Source organism: Moschus berezovskii, chromosome 21 (assembly GCF_049115385.1).
Source record: "Moschus berezovskii isolate FMDL1 chromosome 21, NW_MosBer_1.0, whole genome shotgun sequence".
NCBI lineage: Eukaryota > Metazoa > Chordata > Mammalia > Artiodactyla > Moschidae > Moschus > Moschus berezovskii.
Genome location: NC_142480.1, coordinates 24,686,846 through 24,712,199, shown reverse-complemented (window position 1 = coordinate 24,712,199; position 25,354 = coordinate 24,686,846). Strand labels below are relative to the sequence as shown.

Genomic DNA, 25,354 nt, shown 5'->3' with positions numbered 1-25,354 from the left:
ATGCACCCACGCATGAAGATTTTCACTCCCAGATAATGTATCTATAAGGAGAAGAGCAGCAAGTTGCTGTTATCGGTTATTACATATTGAGGGAGATAAAGCAACTTTTTGATGATAGCAATTAGAACAAAGAAAAACAAGAAAGACTTCATTAATAGTGATCATGGAATATACTGGCCTAACCTGAATCTTGGGAGACTTGTCTATGTCAGGTGTCATTTGCTTCACTTGGTCGGTTTCAGCTTTAAGTCTCCAACTATTTCAGAAGCCCATTCAGGTAGGGAAGCCTTTTTCAAATGAGAAACATGAATCTAAGAATCAGTGTCTTTAGGTTTACTGGCACAAAGCACTTCTATGCCAGTAAAGAGCCCCTGATCGAGTCCCTTCCACCTGGGCTGCAGGGATTCCTTTAAAAGTTGTCTTTCCCAATAAACATAGTCCCCTGGTTGTCAATTGTGGTATGTGAGTTCTTCATCTCCCGGGAGTGCTTTACTGTGTAAAGGTTTCTCAACCAGGTGCTCATTTTTCTTTAGAGTCTTAATGGGATTTTGGCAATAATGTAAAGGATATCCCTTGACTAGAAGGGGCTTGTATAACTGAGTCAAGAATTTTGAGTCATCAAGTAATTATGTCAAATGGTGACAATTTGTGTCTTCCAAAGGGTGTAGATCTTAAGTTTAATAAAACCATGAGTAGTAATTTAGACCAAGGAGATTGAAAGACACTGAGTTTTGCCAGTTGTGGTTTTTATATTTTTAATTGGATAATTGCTTTACAATAGTGTTAGTTTCTGCCATATATCAACATGAATCAGTCAAAGGTATACATATGTCCCCGCCCTCTTGAACCTGCCTACCACCTCCCACCTCACCCCACCCCTCTAGATTGTCACAGAGCACTGGGTTTGAGCTCACTGTGTCATACAGCAAATTTCCATTGGTCATCCATTTTACATATGGTAATGTATATGTTTCAATGTTACTATATCAGTTTATCCCTCCCTCTCCTTCCCTAACTGTGTCCACAAGTCTTTTCTCTATGGCTGCATCTCCATTGCTGCCCTGCACACAGGTTCATCAGGACCATCTTTCTAGATTCCATATATATGCTTTAATATGTAGTATTTGTTTTTCTCTTTCTGACTTACTTTACTCTGTATAATAGGCTCTATGTTTATCCACCTCATTAGAACTGACTCAAATGTGTTCCTTTTTAAGGCTGAATAATATTCTATGTTTTTATTATGCTATAAGTTCTTTTGGCTTCTTGGTGGCACAGTGGTAAAGACTCCGCCTGCCTATGCAAAAGACACAAGAGATGTGAATTTGATCCCTGGGTCAGGAAGATCCCCCAGGGGAGGAAATGGCAACCCATTCCAGTATTCTTGCCTGGAAAATTCCATGGACAGAGGGGCTTGGCAGGCTACAGTCCACGGGGTAACAAAGAGTTGGACATGACAGAGCAACCAAGCACACACGCACACACATTAGTTCTTTCCATTTGACCAGAGGATTGAGGCTGATGGGTACAGCAGAAATGTTGTAGGCTAGACTTCACAAGCAACATTTGGAATTTGTCTAGTGTAACGGTACTTTTATCATGTTATTTCAAGAAAAGTCCCCACGTGAGAATAATCCCTTCCAATAATGTTTTGGCCACTGCAAGGCTGGCTGCTCACCTGCAAGGGAAGGCTTCCATTCAATGACAATACATACAAACCATCACAAGAACATATTTGGATCCTTGAGAGGGAGGCAGCTGGTTAAAATTCAATTGTTGTATAGTAGAGGAACCAGTAGGTAAAGGAAAGGGGCCTTGAGAATATGAATAGGTTTTGGTGGGTTATACCTCAGACAGATCTGATACCGTTGACATATTTGAGCTGCCACTATGGGAGGTCTCTAAAAGTATTGTTTCCCTCAGGCTATCATTTTATCAATTCTTTAACGAGTTATTTCCTGTATGAACTTTAAGATGGTTTCTTCAGCGACTGCAGAAAGAGCAGGACGGTTGTTTGGCCCATACCAAAACCAAGGATGTTGGTCAAATGTGCATCCTTCAGAAGCCCGTCACTATTCTTTCCTAACTGTAGCATGCACTTTCCCGTTTCCGATAATATCCTTTAAATCTTGGGTGTCCTTCCAAGTAGTACACAGTTAACTTGGTGTGAACAGTGACCAACAGAAGTTTCTTTTTTTTAATGCTGCAAAAAGCTTTATTGTTTCCATTTGGTCCAAGGCTTGAGAGAGGGCTCCAGGGTGTTAAAAAGCTGCCGAGTCGCTGCAGAGAGGGGCTTCAGGCAGCCCTGAAGTTAGGTGGGTTCTTCAAAGGTCACTGGTCTCCAGAAGCTCCTAGTCGTGCTTGAGGGTGAGCCTTTCGAAGAGATACTCGCCCAACCCAGCCTGGGGACCAGCCAGCCTGCGGAGGGTGGTCAGGTGGTCACCCATCTTCTTGATGAGTTTCACTTCCTCATCTAGGAAGTGGTTCTCCAGGAAGTCACAGATGTGGGGGTCTCCGCGGGCGGAAGCCAGGCCATGCAGATCCAACAGGGCTTGGTTCAGGTTCTTCTCTACAAGAAGGGCGGCTTCCATAGCGTCCTGGGTTTTACCCCACTCATCTTGAGATGGCTTCTGCACGTCCAGGAAGAGGGCGCGGCCGCCACGCTGGTTTTGCAATTTCAAGAGACGCTCCGCGCCCTCGCGCTTCTCCTTGGCCAATTCGCGAAAAAAGTGACCCACACCCTCCAGGGCCACATCGTCGCGGTCGAAACAGAAGCCCAGAGAGAGGTAGGTGTAGGAGGCCCGCGGTTGCATGTTAACCAGGCGGTTGACGGCGGCCTCCACCTCGGTAGAATAATTCTGACGAATCTGGGAGCTCATGATTGGTCGGTAATAAGGAGTTAAAAAATGGTGGCTGGTCCCGGTGATCTCGGACAGTTGAGTGGCTGACTCCGGAGGTTGCGACTGGAAAAAAGGTTGGAGGGTGGTCGGAGGCTGGAGCAAGGGGCGTCCCTGGGTCTGTTCCCTCCAAGCACTGTTGAAGCAAGAGACAGATCCGAGGGGCCGCCAAGCGCACTTCCCAGAAGTTTCTTTATGAAGCCTGAGTCTTGTAATGCTGCGGCCTTAGCAACTCTGTCAGCCAGTCAGTTTCTCTTTCCTTCAGTGCTGTCTTTGGAAGGCCTGGCAACTTACCATTGCCAACTGTCTTGCAGCAAGATTGCATCCAGCAAAGCCTTAACAAAGGGGCCATTTTCAATTTCATTTCCCCCCGAGCTCAAGAAACCTCTCTGTTTCCAAAGCATTTCAAAGTCATGAGATCCTCCCAAAACATAACTGCTATCGGTGTAAATGTTGGCACATTTGCCAGAGGCTAACGTGTGCAGATGCAAGTTAGTGTGTATGGTTCAACTTGCTGGGCTGAAGAAACTAGGGGCAGAGCATTGGATTCTATTATAGTGAAGGGAGTAGTGAGAGCATATCCAGATTTCAGTTGTCCAGCACTATTTCATAGATACAGCAAAAGATGTCAAGCTTGTCCAAAGGTGTTTCTTGCAATCTGGATGCAGACTAGTCAAAATATCAACTGTGGTTATGCAATCATGTGAGGTCTTATCTGTTGCTGATGTTAAGAGGGTAGCAGGATTTCGGGCATTACCATAAAACAAAAAGACATTTGGGGAGAAAAGCAAGATTTCATAGGATGTCAGTCAGTGAGCAGATAAGTGTGTGGAGTGCCTCAACCAGTTAAGGGACAAAAATCCACAAGGGAGACCCCAACACTGTCTATTCTATAACCTGCAGAATGGCAGTGGTGGCTGCTATTGCTTGGAGGCAAGGTGAAAGATCTTGACCCACAGGCTTCAACTGTTGGCCCTAAAAGCCAATAGAGCTCTGTTTTCCCCCATGGGACTGAATGAGCTCTCCAAGGGTGTTTCCTGTTATTAATAACTTCATGAACAAATACCAGAAAGGGAAGAAAATAGGGTCCCCTACAGCAGGGGCTGTGGCCAATTGAACATTTAAAGTTTGCAAAGCTGATTCAGCCTCATTATTCCAAACAAGAGGATTGGGCCTCTGCCTTTTAGCAGGGAAAAAGGTTTTGTGCATACAAGAAGAAATTAGGAACCCAACTCTGCAATAGCCTGTTAGTCCAAAAGAGCAACTCAGATGGCACTTGGTGGGAGGAAGTAGGAAACAGAGATGTGCCCTTGAGGCATGACTCAAGTTTCTTACCTGGGTTTGAACAAATGGGAACTTTCTCCTTGAGACTTCTGCCTTTGTGTGCTAGCTGAGTTAGAAGGAACAGGCTGTCCTTGAGGCATGCTTCCTTAGAAGAAGAGTACAACGAAAGGTTATCAACATATTGAAGAAAAGTAGAGCTGTGGGCAAAATTCACACTGGCCAAGTCTCCTCTCACTATCTATGAAAAGTAAGTAGGGTTTTCTGTGTAGCCCTGAGGCATAATGATCGAAGTATACTGATGTCCTTCCCAAGTACAGACAAACAGGTACTGGCTGTCTGGATGGACAGGAAGGCTGAAGAAAGCACTACATAAATCTATAACTGCAAAGAACTGTGTGCTCAGAGGGATTAAACTGAGGATGCTGTGAGGTTGGGGGCTATGGGGTGATGTGGTATGGCTATACTGTTTATGGCTTAGAGATCCTGAACGAAATGCCAACCTCAGGAATGAGACTTGCCTGTGGGAAGGACTGGAGGGCTACAGGGACTGGTGCATGGGATGATGATTCTCTTCCGGAAGTGTGCCTTGACAGTCGGAAGAATTCCTTCTAGGGCCTCAGGCCTGAGAGAGTATTGTCTGAGGTGAGGCAAAAGTTTATTAGGATCTACCTGGATCTTAATTGATAGGGCCTAATCAATAATCTCAGTTGTGTCTGACTCTTTGTGACCCAGGCTCCTCCGTCTATGGGATTTTCCAGGCAAGAGTACTGGAGTGGGTTGCCATTTCCTTCTCCAGGAGATCTTCCCAACCCAGGGTTCGAAACTGGGTCGCCTGCATTGTAGGCAGATGCTTTTACCATCTGAGCCATCACAGAAGTCCAATCAGTAACCTCAGATATGCAGATGACACCACCTTTATGGCAGAAAGTGAAGAAGAACTAAAGAGCCTCTTGATGAAAGTGAAAGAGGAGAGTGAAAAAGTTGGCTTAAAACTCAACATCCAGAAAACTGAGATCATGGCATCTGGTCCCATCACTTCATGGCAAATAGATGGGGAAACAATGGAAACAGAGAGAGACTTTATTTTTTGGGGGGGGCTCCAAAATCACTGAAGATGGTGACTGTAGCCATGAAAGTATGGTGACTGTAGCAAGCCACGCTTGCTCCTTGGAAGAAAAGTTACGACCAACCTAGACAGCATATTAAAAAGCAGAGATGTTATTTTGCCAATAAAGGTCCGTATAGTCAAAGCTTTGGTTTTTCCAGCAGTCATGTATGATGTGAGAGTTGGACTATAAAGAAAGCTGATCGCCGAAGAATTGATGCTTTTGAACTGTGGTGTTGGAGAAGACTCTTGAGAGTCCCTTGGACAGCAAGGAGATCAAACCAGTCTATCCTAAAGGAAATCAGTCCTGAATATTCATTGGAAGGGCTGATGTTGAAGCTGAAACTCCAATACTTTGGCCACCTGATGTGAAGAGCTGACTCATCTGAAAAGACCCTGATGCTGGGAAAGATTGAAGGTGACAGCAGAAGGGGACGACAAAGGATAAGATGGTTCGATGGCATCATTGACTTGATGGACATGAGTTTGAGTAAGCTCCAGGAGTTCATGATGGACAGGAAAGCCTGGTGTACTGCAGTCCACGAGGTGGCAAAGAGTCGGACACAACTGAGCGACTGAACTGAACTGAATGAATGTGTTCAATGTTGTTTGAAGCGGTAGACCATAATGTAGAAGGAACAGAATCTAACAAATCCTTGTGATGGGGAATCTCAATATCAGGACAAGAGTTGGAGGAAGACCCTGACGAGTCAAAATAAAAGTGTATTTCTCCTTTTAGGGAAAAGGAAATATTAGCATGTAGTTTTCCCAGGAGGTCTTAGCCCCAAAAAGTGTACAGGGACAGAAGTAACTAATGAGTTCCCTGAGAAGAACCTATCTTGAAAGGCAAGGGGGCCAACTGACTTACCTTTACAACCATGTTTGGAACTCACATCATTTGGACCATTGTGGCACTCTAAGGAAGAGGGCCTGAAGGCTGGTGGCGTTCAAGACACAACAGTGGTATGTCTCTATGTCCACAAGAGTGGTAATAGCCTCAGCTCCCATAAAAGAAGGTCCAACTCTCCCAAGGTGCTAGTGGGAGTACTGGAAAGACTCCAAAACTTTTCTCAGAACTTCACGAGTGTTTGTTTACAAAAGGGAGGTGCTTTTCAGACTTCTCAGAATGTTCATGAAAAGGGTCCGAGAGAGTAGCTTTGGGCTGCATATAAGGCCTTCCTTTTAACCTTGTGGACTCTTCCAGTGGCCAGGCTGATTATGATAGTGGCAGGGACCTAACCTTGAAAGGAACCCTGGAGAGAATTTCGGTCTTTCTGTTGAGGTGGCTGCTGAGTGGAAGTATTCAGATGCTGAAGCTGCAAATTCATGATTTTAGCGGTCTTGCATTTCTGTGTGTAGGATTGTTTTAGAGAGATTATTCGTCAAATTCACCAAATCAGGAGTGGCCATTGCTTCAAATCAAAAAAGTGCATTTTTATTTTTAACACCTTTTAAACATTTTTCTTGTGCATGATTTATTATGAAACTATAACTTCCTATGCGAAGAATGGGAAAACATTTAAAATATTCTTTACTAAAATATATATGTAGCTATGTCAAAACCATGAAAAGTCTTGTTTTTTATCTGATAGACACTCCTGGTTATTGAATTTTTGTTTTCCCAGCCTTTCACAGAAATAGGTAAAACTAAATTTACTTTTTTAGCTCTACATGCATTATTAGATAACTAAATTTAGGTAACAGTTATATTTTCAAGTAAATTATAGCAATACCTGAATTTATCTTTTTGTCACAGGTATACAATACAACTTATATTACAAAGTGAAAGAAAGATTTGGCATGTTGTTTCGTTGTCTACTTTTAGTTGAACTGATGACAGTCTGGAGATAATGACAAAATGTCAATGCCCAAAATAAAACCATTAGAATCTCTGTGCTTTTCTCTTGCTATAAGTTGTTCTTTTGCAAAAGACTGCTCTTCAATTGCATATTTGTATTAAAAAATAACTACTCTAGTTCGTCTTGGAATGTGACTTGCATTGTGAATTTTCAGTAAACTAAGAAATGTACTTGTAAACCATGAAAATAAGTTCTGAGGCAGTGAAAATCATGATTTGATGTTTAATTGCCAATTTCCAAAATAAAATGCAATTATAAACATTCCACTAATTTTTTAAATGATATAAGCTGTTGATTACCCTTCCTGCCAGTTAACAGGAAAGGGATTTTTGAATACATGTAATGTAGAACAACTGGCTTGTTTTTGACAGCCAATCCATGGAGTCTTTAACAATTGGTTTTTATTTTTCTTTTCAATTTATAGGAGTTTGTTTTTGCTGTTTTGGATTGTATCAACCCCTTCCTATTGCCACTAGACAGCATTTGTGTATCTTAGCATCAATAGATTATGAATTTCCACCTAATTGAAAAAATACAGATGGTTGTCAAATAATCAACTTCTGTTTTTTAGGTTTTCAATTTGGTTTTTAGGTCATCATAGTTATATTCAGGATAGAAAGTATACAAGAATATTAAGCAGAAAAAGAATTTTGCATAGGAGAGAAAGGAATAACTAAGTCTGTAGCAGTGTTGGGCCTGCAGACACAGAAGATATGCTAGGCCATAACTTTGGGGAGTATTTATGAAATTTGACTGGCTTGAAAATCGAATTCAAAGTGTCAAATGAAGCTCCTCTTCATGACCAAAATAGTGTATTTTATTTTTGACCTCTACAACTGGTGAAAATTGCATGAAAATTCTCATACTAAAAAACTACAATAAAAGACCACTTACCTGGAAATGCTCCAACTACAGTAATGCAATAATGATTGCAATCATAACTTTTTAATTTTTAGGTTGAACACTGGGAAAAACTGTAAAAGTCTGAAATGTTCCCTCTTACACACACACACACCTAAACAGATAATAAATTATTCCTAACATTTGTTATTGTAAAATAGAAGCTTGTTACTGCCCTTTGCTCTTCTTCAGGTCTCACTTTTCTAGTTACACATAAAGTATTTCATATAGGTGGAAGCAAAATTCGCCTTTGAGGCTCTTATTTCAAGGTATCTTGGCTAGATCGTCATCCATAAAAGAAATGGAATACGTAGCATGAACCTTTCATTAAAAACATATTTTCAGCAATCACATATCACCACAAGTCTTTGAAGCACACTACGAAGCTGCTCATATTTCAGAATTACTGAAACCAAGGTCTGGGAATGACTGCCCGGGATGCACTTGGTGAGCGGCTGCGTGAAGATCCCGGAGTCAGGCTCCCAGTACAGGTAAGAGACATGACGTCACTGGTGGTGCCAGGCGGCGAGCTCCAGACCTGGGCCGGGCCGGAAACGCTACAGCAGAACGCCCCGCCCCGCCCCGCCCCGCCCCGCAGTTGTGCAGTCTAGGCCGTGGCTGGCAAAGCCCGAGGTGCCGAGCCGGGTGGGCGGGGCGCCAGTACCCCCGCCCACACAAGCCCCACCCCCAAGGCCTCCCTGCCCCGCCCCTCTCGCCGAGGTGGGGCGGGGCGCGGCGCTAGGCGGGCCCTGCCGGTGAGTCCCACTTCCTGACCTCTGGCTCGGTCCGCAGCTGGGCGGGGAGGCGGAGGATGGAATTGGGCTTACCAGCCGTAACCTTGTATCTCGCCAGCGCCAGCAGTCCTGTGGCGGCGACAACGATGGAGCGGGAGCCAGCGAGCCGTGAGGAGGGAGAAGCGGTGACTGCCTCGGGAGCTGCGGCCGCCGCGGCGTTCAGGGAGTCGGCACAGCAGGTAGGTGGGGCCGCAGACGGTTGCGACAGCGCCGAGGCCGAGTGAGGCCAACGAGCCCCGCCTCCTGTCTGCCTAGTCCGCCGCCTGCCCTTTTGGCCTGCCCGGCCTGCCTTCGAGCAGGCCGTCGGCCGGAGGTTCCGTATGGAGCTCTTCTTCACGGTGTCCCTGCCTCCGAGCGTCGGCTGGAGGGAAGGGGCGAACGCCCCTTTAGTCGCGGCGCAGCTGGGCAGCCCCTCCGCTGACAGCGCCGCAGGCTCCGGGGAGGCTCCGGGGAGTGTCGCGGGGTGAGGTTGCGGCTTCGGGTCTGCGATAGCTATAAGGAAGGCGTGTACCCGAAAGGCTGTCCTTGGAGTAGCTGGAAACCAGGTGGCGATGGCTACAGTCACTTCTTAGTCTCCTTTTGGGAGCGCCTTATTGGGCATCTGCCCTTTGGTTAGCAGATAGCAGCTAGGTAGTATGCGTTTACAGGCTTTCCCCCCCATTTAATCCTTATTACTTGTGCACAAGGTGTACGTTTATCCCCATTTTACCAACGAGGTAACTAAGGCCCAGACCGGCGCTGTCCAATAGACATAATGCTATCTGCATTGTCAGTTGTATTTTCATTTAAAAACTAGAAAGAAACCAGTGAAGTTAATTTTGATATTCTGTTTAGCCCAGTTTGTTAAAAAAAAAAACAAACTTGCAATTTATATGACAGTTACCACTGAGATATTTCATTGTCTCTCTGTGCTATTCTGAAATCCTTTGTGTATTTCAACACATCTCCGCTTGAACTAGCCACATTTCAAGTGAGCCTTAGCCACACATGGTTAACTTATGTACTGAATAGCATAAGTTTCGAGCATTAGGTAAGGTTTGGAGGTTTGTTTTATTTTGGATTTCGTGTCTGAAATAGTAGTAGTAGGATCTTTAGCCAAGTAAAGCTAATGAAGGAATGGCTTTAGCGGAAACCAACTCATGTGCTCAGTCGTGTGCGGAGTCAAGCTCAGCTCTTTGGGACCCCATGGACTGTTGCCCAGCAGGCTCCTCTCTCCGTGGAATTTTCCAGGCAAGAATACTGGGGCGGGTTGCCATTTCCCACTCGAGGGGAGAAACCAGCCCACGAGTGTACAGTTTTGATGTTAAAAACCCGAGTTGCTTCTGTGTAATATCTTCCCATCCTCAGAGAGAGCAGAGGTTTTGAGTGGCTTCATTTTTTAAGAATAACTACCTGAATGTAAGACATTTCCCCCAAACTACAGATTCCTGGAGAATGGTGCCCAAATGTTTGTTCTAATATTATAAGTAGTTTGCATTGAAAAAAAGTTGTCCAGAGGCTAGACTATATATGGAGTTGTTTTTTCTCCTGCTTAGGAAGGAGGAAGGTAACCTGTGAGAAGGAATTCGAGGGTGATGCTAAATGGTTACAAAGCCACTTGTCATGTTCAGTTGAGTTGAGACCTCTTGTTGACAGGAGGTATACTTGAGCTGACCCTTTTAGTCCACAGTGTTTGATGTGTTTTCCATTTGATTTTTCCTTCTGTCACTGGAATTGTTTTGGTCACGATTTCAGCTTTGAATCTCTCTAGTAGCAAACATACCTGTACTGATTTACCAGATAAATGTTGGAAGAGAGGCTCTTTGTTGCAACTTAGTGCTGTTATGTTATTTTTGCACTCTTGGTTAAAAAATAATAAATATTCAAACGTAAAGAAGGCCCATAGAGCAAAGAGGGAAAAATCATAGGGATCCTCCCATCACCCGTTTCTCACATTTACTTTCCCCAAAAGTAATTGTTAGGTTTCTGGTGTATTCTACTGGGATTGCCTGTGCATATATAATCTTGCTATACACAGGCGGGTTCATATATACACACAGTTTTCTAACTTTCCATTTGTGCTTTCTCATGCACGTTCCTGTAGCAGAGATGTTTCCGGGAACCCCAGATCTATGCCCAGTTGACCACAGTAAGAGGGGAGAGGCCACTGAGGTGGAGACTTGGGTGGAAGGAGAGCCTACCATCCTCTGTTTGTCAGAACTGAGAAATCCCAAGGGCCGTGTCGGGAAGGAAGTAAGAGACAGGAGCTTGGGCCTGTGTTTAGAATTAGGCTTCAAACCAGGCCATTCAGCATCTTCTCCGACTAGATTTTTAAGCAGACTCTCAGCTTCAGTATTATTAAAGGAGTTAAAATTTCAGTACTACTTGTTCATTTGTTTTATTAGCAGCTCTACTACCAAGCACGATGTGCCAGGAGCTGTAGGCTAAAGGATATAGCAGTGAAGGATACACACTGTGCCTACTTCCGTGTTGCTGATCACCTATCTGGGGAAGATGATCCAGAATAAATTCCAGGTGTAATACACGTTTTTAAGAAGTTCTGGGTACTATGGGAGTATATAAAAAGACAATTGCCATTGAAAACAGTCCAAAGAACAAGATCGGATTTAAACAGTACGGTTAACCATGAAAAATAATAAAATGTTAGTTGAAATTGCAGTTCGTAATTTCCTGGTGTTAGAAAATTGTTTTGTCAGATCATTGGCATTTGTTGAAATGGAGTTTGTATAGTTGGCAGCGACAGTTTTCTTACCAGCAGGTTTATTGTTTATCTGTAAAAATGAAACCTTTGCAAATTCAGAGAATAGCTTTCATAATTGTTGGAATTTTTGAATCAAATTATTTTCTGGTTGGTTTTACCTATCAGTGTCTCCCTTAACTCCCACCTCGCCTCCTTGCCAAGCAGAGGTTGGACTCATATGGCATAGGTTTCTCACAGATTTTTTTTTTCTACTTAATAATCTGGTTCCTTAATATAAGGGATTGATAAAGTATAGCCTGTGGGCCAGATCCCACCAGCCACTGACTTGTATACAGTTTTATTGGAACATAGCCCATTCATTATATATTGTCCGTGGCTGCTTTTGCAGAGTTCAGTAACTATGACAGAGGTTACATGGCCCTCAGAGCCTAAAGTATTTACTATCTCTTTGTTGGAAAAGTTTACTCATTCCTGTTTAAGCTGCTATACCTAAAGCTTGGGTTTTACTGTATCAAAAATGAATATTAAAATTTTAAAAGAAAACTTAAAATGAAAATCTCTTTAATAAAGATCTTTATATGGAATGTGATGATTAGAATAAATAAAATGCCTTTTGAAATTATGTATTATGTATAGAGTATTACTCAAAGTTCTGTTTGTACTTAACTAACTTTGTCATTAGAATGAAAAAATGTGAATCATGTTTCAGCCTTCCTCTTTGTAGCTTTTTTTTTTAATCTTTTTGAAAAAGATATAGCCAAGAGTCAGTTAATGGAGTTAGTAGATAAGTGTATACCAGTTACTATGACCCAGCCAGAATGTTTTTATTCATTAACGCTATCTAAAGTAAAGTAAAGTCACTCAGTCGTGTCCAACTCTTTGTGACCCCATGGACTGTAGCCTACCAGGCTCCTCTGTCCATGGGATTTTCCAGGCGAGAGTACTGGAGTGGGTTGCCATTTCCTTCTCCATTAAAGCTGTCTAAAGAAGACAAAGTAGTTAAACCAGTGAGAGACACTCTTTCTCCTTTGCCTGTGTCTTAGAAAAGAAAACTTAAACCAATGAGAGAGTGCTAGAGGGAGAATGAAAAGCTTCTTCAGCTCTGATGGGGGTGGGGTGGGGGTGGAATAAGGCATCGTGATGGACTACAAAAGGTCTCAACTCTATTCATTGATTGGGACTGGTGGTTTAGCATCAGATCCACCCAATTCATATGATGACTGGAGATCTAACCCAGCTCCTCTGATTTTTCCTTGCCTATAAAGTCTTGGTCCAAAAGGAGACATTGGTGTCAGGACAAGCATAAACCAAATTTGATGTGAAGGGGGAAAAATGAGATTGGGTAGGAATGGCTCACCATGCTTAGGGATTGGTGATAGAAGCACGATGGTGTGAGTGGGCCATTTGTTGTCCATCTTATTTATGGACACTATAAAGGGGTGGTTTTCCTTTAAGGACTAGGATATATTTGAAACCTCAGAACAGCTAGGGAGAATTTTGGTTTTGTTTTTTCAGGTTATTTTATAGATAGGCCACGTTGTCAAGATTTTTATCTCAGTTTGCTCTGCAGTAGTTATAGTTGTTGTCAGTGATGTTCACGTGTGTCATGGAACAGTGCATGGGTTCTTTGGGTTGGATATACCTGAATTCAAGTCCTGGCCTATGACTAAACTTACCTTTGGAAAGTGAAGGAAAGAGAAGAACCATATCTGTTTTCTAAGAAGGACTTTAGAGGGTTAACAGGAAATAATTCATAAGAATAAAGTTACTTATACTTGCATAACTGAGCAATTCTGGGCAAGACAATTATTTTATCAGTGCAACTCCATATCTTTGCAGGTGCAATTCAGAAAACTTTTCTAGATTTGAACAACAATCATGGGTTTAAATTATGTCTTGGCATGTCTCCAACCGTAAGAATCCTTATCATTGTGCTCATCGCATATGACTCTTTGCAACCCCGTGGACTATGGCCTGTCCTGAAGTGGGTTGCCATTTCCTCCTCCAGGGAATCTTCCTGATCCAGGGATCAAACTCGTGTCTCCTACATCTCCTGCATTAGCAGATGGAATCCACCTGCCGATGCAGGAAATGTGAGTTTGATCCCTGGGTCGGGAAGCTCTCTTGGAGAAGGAAATGGCAACCCACTCTAGTATTCTTGCCTGGGATATCCCATGGACAGAAAAGCCTGGCAAACTGCAGTCTCTGGGGTCACAAAGAATCCTCATAGAGGATGAAATTTTTGAACCCTGGACTCTCCTGGACAGTCCCACCAACATGAAGTCTAAGCATGGGTAGTCATTTTAGGTTTAGGTTTTGGTTTAGGTTTAAATTTGAACCAGTAATACATGAACATATTCTCATCACAAAAATAAAACAGCAACAAAATACGCAAAGCATAAAAAGCCCACTTGACCGCTCCTTTACCTGTATCTCCTTCTCCATCTTTGTGCCTAACCCGAGGGGTAACCAGTGTGTCAGATTTTTCTTTAGAATTACTTGCGCTGTGCTTTTTTGAAATCTCTCATTAAGAAGATAAAAGAGAGGCTTTCATAGGAATTTAAACTTGGGACAAGATGACAAGGAAAAGCTCTTCATCTTCTCCCACAAAATGCATTTGCTCTAAGTTTTGGAACATTGGCCGTATGTATGAGGTAAAATTAGTGTTTCTTTAGGAATGAAGTTTGGATATAATTAGAATTCCTTAGACTATTATAGTTTTAAAATTGGTAACAATATTTTTACTCTCAGGAAAACTGTTGTCCTGTATGTGTTAGTGCCTGAGAAGCCTGGAAGGTCTCATATAGAACACTGATGGCCTGCTTTCCAGATTTGGTTTACAAATGAGTTGTATTTGGCCTGCATGGTGCTTTAAAGTTTTTCAATTTTAATGTCTTCAGTTGGGGCATGCTTTTGTTTAAAGCTCTACTCTTCATCTATAGCAGTATTTACTCATTTTTAGTACCTGCTTGGACCTAAAAGGCATTTGAATTTGGGACTTCCGTTTTGAGAAAAGGAGAGGTTCAGAATTAGGCTGAACTGGTTTTGGTTTGCTCACACATAGCTTAACTCAAATCTAAAGACTTAACAGGGTTGACTAATACAAAATGTTTTTATACTACATATCTAACATATGTATTTGTATCTGTATGATTTTCTTTTGATATTACACATTAATTCCTTCATAATTCTTTAAAATTATTGATGTCCAGCATATCTTCACATATTATACAACATTGGAGTTGCTATGACCTGAAGTGTGCTGCTTGATTTCTAAGCTTTTGACTTAAAAAGTTTAATTGGTTAAGTTTTATTGTTTAACCTTGGTGGTGAGTGTGCAGAGGTTTGCTTTATTATTCAGTTCATTAAACCCTTCATTTTTGCTGTTGATATTCTTTTGTGTGTGTGACCTGTCTTATTTTTTAAAAAGCTGTTTATAGACTAGCTTATATTTCTTTATTCCCTAAATAAAGCAACCCCAAATAATGTGGTTTTTTTTTTTTTGGTTCTATGGAAGAAAATTAATCTCACTTGAAACTCTCCTTTTCCTGATGTGTTCTTGACATTAGATGAGTAATGAAAGAGGCTTTGAAAATGTAGAACTGGGAGTCATAGGAAAAAAGAAGAAAGTCCCGAGGAGAGTCATCCACTTTGTTAGCGGTGAGACGATGGAAGAGTACAGCACGGATGAAGATGAAGCCGCTGGCCTGGAGAAGAAAGAGGTTTTGCCTACTGTGGATCCGGTAGGTTTGATACTGATGATCCGTTTGTCAGTGGGTTTTGTTCTGACTGGTTTGTTTCCCTTAAACACTCAATGGAAGGAACCATTTGAGGTTTAAATAAACTATATTCTGGTTGTCACATTGTGTTATGGTTTTGGTAGAAGGCAGTATTTTTACACAGTATGGATGGACCTCTTTCCTATCTTGAGTAGCGTGAATAGTTTATTTTTGAGAGAAATTTTTTGTCAGCATGGATAGGTTTCTTTCAGATTTATTTCACTAAGCAGAGTGCTAGAATTCCTGTCCCTTTGTATTAAATATTATACCACTGATGGTTGTCACTTCTTTTTTATAGCGCCTCAAGTTTTGATTAGAAGATAGGAGTGTATAGTTCTTAACTCTGTGTTACTCACCCAGCTGAACTTAAGAATTTCTAAACTATAAAAGATGTGACTATAAAATTACGACTCGTTGTACATTTTTAAAAAGGGAATGTTGCCCTTCCAAGTAGTCATTTTGAGAGTTCAGTTGCTGAAATATTTACTGACTTTCTAAAAGGTACTGTTTCAGGTGCTGGTGATACAGCAGTGGGCAGTGTAAATTTATGCTTTTAAGTAGACGGAAGGATAATAAACAATATATACTATAAGTATCAGACTATGGATAGTTCTATGAAGAAAATAAAGCAGAGTAGCAGAATAGAGAATTATTCATTTAGATTTGGTTTAAAAAATGTTATTACTAGTTTTTCTTCAGATTTGGTTCTAATAAATAAATTTTAGTTATTAAAAAAATCAGATCCAGATTCTCTATTGTAGCAAATATACTGTAAAAGAGTATACTTTGAAGGCAATTCCAAATGCATGCAGAATATTGTAGAAGTGTTTCATGCAGTGGTAGAGCTGTTAGGCGGAGTATTCTATAGATGTCTGTTAAGTCTGGTTGCTTTATAGTGTTCTTTGTCTTCCGTTGCCTTGTTGATGTGCTGCCTAGTTGCCCTATTCATTATTGAAAATGGAGTGTTGGAGTCTCCAACTGTTATTGTGGAATTGTCTATTTCTCCCTCATTTCTGTCGGTTTCTTTTTCCATCTATTAAAATTTTCATTTCAGTTATTGTACTTTTTCAACAGCAGAATTTTCATCTGGTTCTATTTTATAATTTCTCTTCATCGATACTCTGTATTTGATGTGACATTGCTATCATACCTAACTTTATTTCTTTACGTGTGTGTGTGTGTGTGTGTGTGTGTGTGTGTGTAAGTCGCTCAGTCGTGTCCGACTCTTTGTGACCCCATGGACTGTATTTCACCAGACTCCTCTGTCCATGGAATTCTCCAGGCAAGTATACTGGTGCGGGTTGCAATTCCTTTCTCCAGGGGATCTTCCTGACCCTGGAACCTGGGTCTCCCTCACTGCGGGCAGATTCTTTACCATCTGAGCCACTAGGGAAGCCCTACAGTTTCTTTAATTCTTTGAACATACTTATAAAGGCTACTTTGAGTTTTTCCTGTTAAATCCAACATCTGGTCACTCTCATAAGTAGTTTTGTGGTCTGCTTATTTTATTTTCTTCCCAGTGTATGGGTCATGCTTTCTTGTCTCTTTGCATGTCTCATACTTTTTTGTTTGAAACTAGACATTTTAGATAATATATTGTAACAACTCTGGGTGCTCCCCTCTGCCTCCTCCCAAATCTCCACTACCCAGGATCTTGATTTTGTTGTAAATTTGCTTATTTATTTGTCTAGTCAGTTGATGGGTTCTTTTAACGAATTCTGTTTCCTCACTTGCTGTTCTCTGCTTCAGACTAGCTGATCAACTACAGTTGATCCTGTATCTTGATAGAATCAAAGAATTTCTTCCCAAGTACTTTTACCAAAATCTTCACTGATTTTGAGAGTACCCTTAAGCTTGGATTTTTCCACTTCTGTTGCAGATGAAGTCAGTTCACAGGGGCAGAAATGAGGAGCAATCTGTTTGATGGCCTACTTTTCCTCCTGGGCAAAATCTCTTAGGTAGAGCTCCAGAGCTGGGGGGTAGGGATAGTAGTGCATTTCTCTGTGACCCCCCCCTACTTGAGCAGCTGAATGCTCAGTTGAGGTTGGGAGCAGAAGCCTTAGATCATGGCCTATCTCTTCTGGCATGGAACCACTGGCTAATGAACTGGGGTCAGTGCCCCAGTATTCTCACTTGCCCCATGCTCAAGGTAGAGCCTCCGTTATGTTAGTGGAAGCTGATGGAAGAAGGGAGCCCTCCGCTGTCAGCCACACTCACCTGGAAGTTAGTCTCAGGAATAGATAGCTCTGGGCAGGTTGAGAAATGCTGATTAATGTCCCATTCTTCCTGGAAAGAAAGGCCTCTAGTTGGAAGCTGGGAGTAGAAGGAGCCCTGTGTTCTTAGTTGCACCAGTCTGGAGTGGAGTTTCCATTTCACGTTGCTGGGAAGGCCTATGATTTTGGTTCACGTACTGCATACTCTCATTTTCTTATCACATTTTCCTTTACTTTCTTGATTAGTTATTTACTCATTTGTCATTTGTCATATACCTTTAGGACCATTTCCAGAGGCTTTAAATGTTCATTTTAAATAATTTTCACCAGTTTCACTGGGTGGTGAGTCCTCAAGGTTCCTCCCACTCTTTTGCTGAAAGTCTCTATCCGTTCTTAAAACCTTAAGTTTCCCTGTATGTCATTGTCGCATGTTGTCGTTGGAATTTATTTGAATTCTTATGCCTAAACTAAGACAAGAAACCTGCGTGGTAAGAAACCTGTCTGTATTTCCATCACCGGAAGGCAGCATGCATAGTCCGAGCTGGTTTTCAGGTCTGGCCAGTCGTGGAGTAGTCACCTTGCTGTGGCCAAGACTGGATTCCCGCTGGGCTTCCTGTTGTTCCTGTACCTCGACTACTGTAAATAAAGCTGCAGTGACCGTGAGAGCGGAGATACCTCTTTGAGATTCTAATTTCAGTTCTTTTGGGCACTACCCGGAAGTGGGATTGCTGGATCATATGGTATTTCTGTTTTTAATTTTCTGAGGAACCCTCCATACTGTTTTCCATAATGGCTACACCATTTTGCATTCGCACCAACAGCAACTAAGGGTTCCAGTTCCTCTGCATCCTCAGCAACATTTGTTATCTTTTTTAGCAAAGTACCAATTATCCTCTCAGGTGTTAATCACTGAAGGCAGATCTAGCTTCACTTAATGTGAAGAGCAGACTGTCCATTTTCTGTTTGTTTCTAATGCATCATAAATCTGAGAACAAAGAAATTTGGGAAAGGTATTGGCATATGTTTATATAGAAGATTTGTAGAACTGACCCAGTTAAAGATAACCCCAGATATTTTAAATAAAGATTTAAGAATAATACCCCTGGCATATGGTACCTGATAGAAAGTAAGAAATGGAGACCTAGGTCTTTTTACAGTTTTCCTTAGATTTTTTACCTTTGATGTGTCTTAAGAATAAACATATTTTCAGTAATTCCTTTAACCAGTGGTAGTTTTGCTTAGGGTTCCTCAAATATGCATATATATGTGTATTTTTTACACATTAAAAACTTTGATGATGCACATAATTGCTACCTATATAAATGGATTGATGCCTTTTATAATATAGTCAGAACTAAAATTATCTGGGCTCAGTTTTGCCAATCAAATTTTAAAAAAGGAAAGGGATGTGGGACTTCCCTGGTGGTCCAGTAGTTAGGACTCCACGCTTCCACTGCAAGGGGTATGGGTTCAATCCCTGGTTGGGGAACTAAGATCCTGCATGATGCAAGGCATGGTCAAAATAATAAAAATGAATATAAAAGAAAAGGAAAATATACTGTAATGAGGGTACAAGGGAATGGACAGTCTCATATATTACTGGTAAATATTTATTGGTAAATTTTCTGTTGTGAAGTTTTACATTGTGAAAGGAGAGCTTTCCAAATGATTATATTTTGGGCCTAGTTTTTCTGCCTGTAGAAATCGAAGCATTTAAGAAATATGTTTAATATGTTCAATATAGTAAATGGGAAAACAAGCAGGATAGAAAAAGTGTAATAATGTTGTAAAACACAGGTATGCTTAGGTTTAAAAAGTTTTTTAAATTTTAATTAATTTTTGACTGTGCTGAGTCTTTGTTGCTGCGTGTGGGCTGTCTCTAGTTGCTAAGAGCAGGGACTGCTCTCAGATTACAGTGCTCAGGCTTCTCACTGCGCAGAGCACAGGCTCTAGGCATGCAGGCTTCAGTAGTTGTGACACACTGGCTTAGTTGCTCTGCGGCATGTGGGATCTTCCCGGTCCAGGGATTGAACATGCCATGTCCCTGCATTGGCAGGCAGATCCTTAACCACTGGATCACCAGGAAAGTCCCAAGATGGCAAGGCTTAATGGTTCGTTATTAAGGAAGTGATGGATAATTATTCAGGAAGAAATAGATACTTAAATTTTTGAAGAAAAGAATGGATCTATTCGAGTTTGCACCCATAAACTGGAAGCCTTGAAGACTTGGATCTTGTCCCAGTTCTCCTGTTACTGGGACGGTGGTGGCAGTAGTGATGCTGGTAGTGATGGCAGGGTTCCAGTAGACTCTAGGTCAGTGTCTGAACAAAACGCCGCATTCATTCAGTCTGTATAATTTTGTGTGATAATGATAGATGGTTTTCGGGAATCCTTATCCAGTGTCTTAGCTCTGAAACAGGTTTGACCCATTGGTAGTTACAGTCTGGACGTTAGCAATTATTTTCTGTAGAAACAACCTCAAGAGAATTGGTCCAGTGAGAAAAACGTACTTTCCTTCAAAAGCTTGCTGAATCTTTTTCTAAGTAATTTCTTGGCCCTATCACTTACTATGTGTTATAGAAATTGGTTCCATTCCCTTTATTTCTGCACTGTCCCACTTGCTGTAAAAGACATACATAAGCACTAGCGTTAGAGCATGTTAAACAGAGCCCCTGAACTAACCCTTATCCCACATGAGAAATGCGTTCTGCTCTGAATATAGACGATATAGAAGATTTGATCAGGGAGCCAGAAATATACAGTACTTTCTTGAATGTATTTGTTTGCTTGGACATCCCTTCTTGTGTAAAGAGAGACGAAGGAGCTACCTTACGTGTATGTCCTTTCAAAAATACTGTCACCTACTTTTCATTTTATTTCCTCCTCTGCTTTAGCCTGTCTTCCCAGTCTTACAGATATCCTTTTTAAATAATATTTGAAATATATGATGTTATTTTTAAAGTAATTTGCATGAGAACTTGATTAGACAGATAGTGTCCACTCAAAATGACTTGAAAGCCCTCAGGTGAAAATTTTTCCTTAATCAGGAAGAAAGGAAATAACACTGAAATTGGCAACCTTGTCAGCTTCAGATATCAGGAAAGGAAGATACTTCCATTTCACCTATAGAAAAGAAGCAGTTTCTAGTGTCTGGTTTTCAGTCTTACAGACATTCTTGTATTTGGTTTTTTTAATGCCCTTGTAATCATCAGCATATTTTATCTAAGAAGATTATGGATTAAGATTTATCTTTTTCTTCTCTCTGAGAAACCAATATGGAAACAATTACTAATGTATTTGATAGAGCCTGTGCTGTGATTCATGGGGTCGCAGAGTCGGACATGACTGAGCGACTGAACTGAACTGAACTGATGCTCTATACTCTTCACTTTGTTTCTTAGAAAGTGAAGTCGCTCAGTCGTGTCTGACTCTTGTTTTCTTTTCATAAACAAAAATATTGGTGTATTGAAGCATGCTCCTATGACCAGTTTCCTCCATAGAGGCAAACTGTCATCCATGTGTCAAGCTTTATAGAAATATTCTATGGAAACAGCACCAAGGTTAACTATGAGGTGTGTAGTGTGGATTGCAGTCTGCCAGTATTTCTAGCCTGCCAGTTATGTGTTAAACTTCTCATGGGTTGCATGGTCTGCTGCTGCTAAGTCTCTTCAGTCGTGTCTGACTCTTTGCGACCCCATAGACGGCAGCCCACCAGGCTCCCCCATTCCTGGGATTCTCCAGGCAAGAATACTGGAGTCGGTTGCCATTTCCTTCTCCAGTGCGTGAAAGTGAAAAGTGAAAGTGACGTCACTCAGTCGTGTCTGACTCCTAGTGATCCCATGGACTGCAGCCTACCAGGCTCCTCCATCCATGGAATTTTCCAGGCAAGAGTACTGGAGTGGGTTGCCATTGTCGTCTCCGTTGCATGGTCTAGTCCCTTTTTAATCCTTAAATTAACAAAAAAACTCATCTTGCCACTTCAGTTCAGTTCATTCGCTCAGTCGTGTCTGACTCTCCGCGCCCCCATGAATCACAGCACGCCAGGCCTCCCTGTCCATCACCAACTCCCGGAGTTCACTCAAACTCATGTCCATAGAGTCGGTGATGCCATCCAGCCATCTCATTCTCTGTCGTCCCCTTCTCCTCCCACCCCCAACCTTTCCCAGCATCAGAGTCTTTTCCAGTGAGTCAACTCGTCGCATGAGGTGGCCAAAGTATTGCAGTTTCAGCTTTAGCGTCAGTCCTTCCAATGAACTGGTTACTTATTTTGTTACCATTAAAAGTTCATTTGATATGCCCTCACTTATCCTGTTTAATTTCTCTGAACCTCAGTTCACCACTAAACCAGAAGTGTGTTGTATGTATGATTCCTTAGATCCCTTTCAATTGTCTGTATACACACTCTGATATGTTTCTGAGCAATGAAGACAGAAAAAAAAAAAAAGGCAGCAGGACAGGAGAAAGGAAGGCTCTGGATTATCAGTTCGTAAATAATCAAGGTTGTGACTTACCAACTCAGTTTCAGTGACTGCTGCTTTTTTGGGTTATTCCATGGACTTAAGGTGATGGTAGTTGTATGGGTGAATGTTAAATATCTTTGTGACATTCTGTATACAAAGCTTTTAATTTTTTTTTTATTGAATTGTAGCCTATTTGTTATACTGTCTATAGAATATTCTATGTACCCACCAAGTATTTGACTGCTTCATCCTGGCCTAAATATATAGAATAAATTTAAGTATGAAGGTTGCTAACCTAACCTCTTGTTGCAGACAAAACTTACCTGGGGCCCCTACTTATGGTTTCACATGCTTCGAGCTGCCACATCCACCCTCTCAGGTATTGCTTTTTTGTTTGCATGTTGTATAACCAGTATCATATATTCCCAGAACAGGAACTCGGCCAAGTAGGGTATTTCAGAAATGAAGGAAAAACAATGGGGAGTTAGTCACGCCTTTCTCAGCAGCTAGCTAGCTACCATTGGAGATACTAATCTAACTTATACTTCACCTTAACACATTCTTTAGCTTCCGGATGTGCTTTGAAATAAAAGGACTGAAAACAGCTATACTCATTTAGATACCGTTTTCATGAACAGTGAACATGAACAGAAAAGCTCTGTCAGCAGTTATTTTGCTCTTTTGCCATTTGGTTCCCTGACGTTGTTCTCATTCTATTTGACTGCTTATTCCCAGCAGTGTTATTGGGAGCCCAGAAGGAGCCACTAGTGTTTCTTGGGGAAATCAAGGAAGATACAGATAAGATGGACTGAATGTTGATAATTTCTCCGAGGGCAGGGACTGTAAATTTCGTATTCCTACAGTGCTTTGCACATAGAAAAGGCTCAAGAAATGTACATGAAATTGTGTAAACCATTTGACTTTTGTATTTTTTTTTTATAACTTTTATATTTTCAGTTTGTGACTTTCTTGGAGAGAAGATTGCATCTGTTTTGGGCATCAGCACCCCAAAATACCAGTATGCAATTGATGAGTATTACCGGATGAAGAAGGAGGTGTGTCTCCTTTTTACATTTTCTTGATTGTTTCATTTGTTGTAGACTGAATGGTTTGCATAATGAAGACGTGTATCCTCTAGCTGTCCCAAAGGTAGCCTCCTTACACTAGGCATTTCATTCTAGTCATTCTTCATCAGATTAGCATACATTTTAGAATTTTGTAATACTTAGATTTACCTAAGATTGATGTGCACAATTAAGCTAGATTTCCTTGTGCTGGGTACTGAAAGTGGGAGAAAAATACTGTTCCATTTGGACATTTATGTTTCAACTATTCTTGGTACTTCTTTTTAGGAAGAAGAAGAAGAAGAAGAAAATAGGATGTCGGAAGAAGCAGAAAGACAATACCAACAAAATAAGCTGCAGGCTGATACCATTGTTCAGTCTGATCAACCAGAAACACTGGCATCCAGTTCATTTGTGAATCTCAATTTTGAAATGGAGGGAGATTGTGAAGTAATTACAGAAAGCAAACAAAATCCAGCCTCTGTCCCTCTGTAGAATGAAATGACTATCAGACTTCTAAGGTAGTTTTTATACCAGGAACTTTCACATTCTCTATTCAATGGGTCTTGGGACTTACAATTATTTATATTTTAAATTATTATCAGGAAAGGGAAGAATGTTTCTTTATTCTTAAGCTCTATCTAGCAAAAGCCAGATACGAAATTTGGATCTTTGTGTTGTGCTTTTACTGTGTCAAATTCGTGCTTTGGTTTTAAAGTGATCTTTAAAAAAGGTAAGGACATTCTAGAGCCTTAACCACCAACTAGGAAGAGTTAAATTATCAAGCTTGTCTTTATGTAAGAAAAAAATAGGTAAGTTGCTGATGAAGGCTAACTGGAGTGGTATTTGTGGTCTCAGATTAAAATGAGGATTTTTCCCCTAGATTTTCTCATGTTATGTCTTATATTTATATATCTAACCATTCATTTCATACTAAGGATGGTTTACTGAGTATAATAAAAGGAGCACGATAAAAGCATTTTGAATTTTCTTTCCTTGAGAATTAACTTTATTTCATGGGAAGGTGATTGAGTTTATAACACCAAATATTAAGATGGGTTTCCATTTTTCATGAAGCTTATTTAATCTTACTTTCTCTTTCAGTAGTTATTCAGATTTAAATAACTAAGTTTGAACATGTTAAGAACAGTAGTTATGGGATAAATTTATTTGTATTCAAATGGTAATACCTAGTGATTATCTACATAGCATTCTGGTTATGTCAGTCATTCAATCCTGAATGTCTCCTCTGGGTCAAGTAGTTGCAGGGTGATATTGGGGGACAAATGAAGACTGAACCCTCCAGAGGTTCACTGTTAAATATTGTACAAGGTGCAGTGGTGGCATAATGAAATTAACTGTCATTAACCACTTCAAAGTAGCAACAGTGGATGGTTTGCTTGACCTGGTTGGCCATCCCTGTACCCACTGTGCCATTAGCAGACCTCACAAAAGTATAATATGAAACTAATTTTGAAAATATTCCTGTATGTGTTCTGAATCTTATGAGGTATCTGTATGACTTTGATTTATAACTTAATATAAGGAGAAATGTATATTTTAGATATGGGGCTGCTACAAGCCTATTCACAAACTTAAAGAGCCTTTAGAGATTAATGGTTAATAGTCTTCTAAATAGCATTAAGTTCAGTCTTAAATATATCTGCTTAAAGTATAGCTTCAAACAAACAACATAGGTGCAGTGGGCTTATTATGGAAGTCTGTTAGCAGTGAGCATCTGGCCACTAAGTTCTTCAATTGAAATTTGAAGGATTTAGGCAAGATAATTCTTTATTTGGAATCCTCAGTTACATGGATTCATAGTATGGTGGTTCATGGCATGTGATGGTGATCTTTTTAGTCATGGGTATAAACTATATAATTTAGTGCTTAAAAGGGTTAATCTTCAGATTATGTAATGTCATCGTAAATTATAGTTTACCAGTAAAGAATGCTAATCTGGTGTTCCCCTTGTTTTTACCTTCATTCAAGAAGATATTCAAACTCATATTTATTTGGGTATCCTGTAAAGGCAAGTGTATCTAAAGGGGACCTGCATCTTCTCTCTCTTAGAGGCACCAGATGTAAAAGAGTTGACTCAGAAACTTTTCTGATTGTAGTAGAAGGAAGATAATGATTTATGAAGGCATTACATTTCTTGAATTTTATTTTTACTTGTCCAACAGTGGCCAGTTTGTAATGTTTATATAGATATTCACTGTGCCTTAAACTTTTATACTTTTTATTTATGCAGAGTATAAAATTTCCCATAAATGCATTAAATGGTTTTGTCTTATT

The 25,354-nt window shown here is 40.8% G+C and overlaps 1 protein-coding gene and 1 long non-coding RNA gene across 5 annotated transcripts; one reads left to right on the top strand and one right to left on the bottom strand.

The window, feature by feature from the left end:
- Positions 1 to 896: 896 nt before the first annotated feature.
- LOC129550516 (uncharacterized) lies at positions 897 to 9,010 on the bottom strand. Of its 2 annotated transcripts, XR_016035620.1 has the most exons (4): positions 8,873 to 9,010; positions 6,155 to 6,698; positions 4,233 to 4,326; positions 897 to 1,678 (listed from the first exon to the last, which is right to left on the bottom strand). It is a non-coding gene; the product is annotated as an uncharacterized LOC129550516 (long non-coding RNA). The 2 variants fall into 2 exon arrangements; XR_016035619.1 differs by having other exon boundaries at positions 4,233 to 6,698.
- Positions 8,807 to 25,354, top strand: FAM177A1 (family with sequence similarity 177 member A1). Of its 3 annotated transcripts, none has more exons than XM_088829490.1 (5): positions 8,807 to 9,018; positions 15,110 to 15,283; positions 22,305 to 22,371; positions 22,950 to 23,047; positions 23,345 to 25,354. In XM_088829490.1, exons 1-5 carry the CDS (start codon positions 8,857 to 8,859, stop codon positions 23,549 to 23,551), a joined length of 708 nt encoding a protein of 235 aa, XP_088685616.1. In that variant the 5' UTR covers positions 8,807 to 8,856; the 3' UTR covers positions 23,552 to 25,354. The 3 variants fall into 3 exon arrangements, with proteins under 3 accessions (XP_088685616.1, XP_088685617.1, XP_088685618.1); XM_088829491.1 differs by lacking the exon at positions 8,807 to 9,018 and adding an exon at positions 9,412 to 10,069; XM_088829492.1 differs by lacking the exon at positions 8,807 to 9,018 and adding an exon at positions 11,224 to 11,353.

Coding starts and splice junctions, on each gene's coding strand:
- FAM177A1 (XM_088829490.1), top strand. CDS start 8,857: ATGGAATTGGGCTTACCAGCCGTAACCTTGTATCTCGCCAGCGCCAGC. Junction 9,019..15,109: donor TCAGGGAGTCGGCACAGCAG/GTAGGTGGGGCC, acceptor TCTTGACATTAG/ATGAGTAATGAAAGAGGCTT. Junction 22,372..22,949: donor TGCCACATCCACCCTCTCAG/GTATTGCTTTTT, acceptor TTATATTTTCAG/TTTGTGACTTTCTTGGAGAG.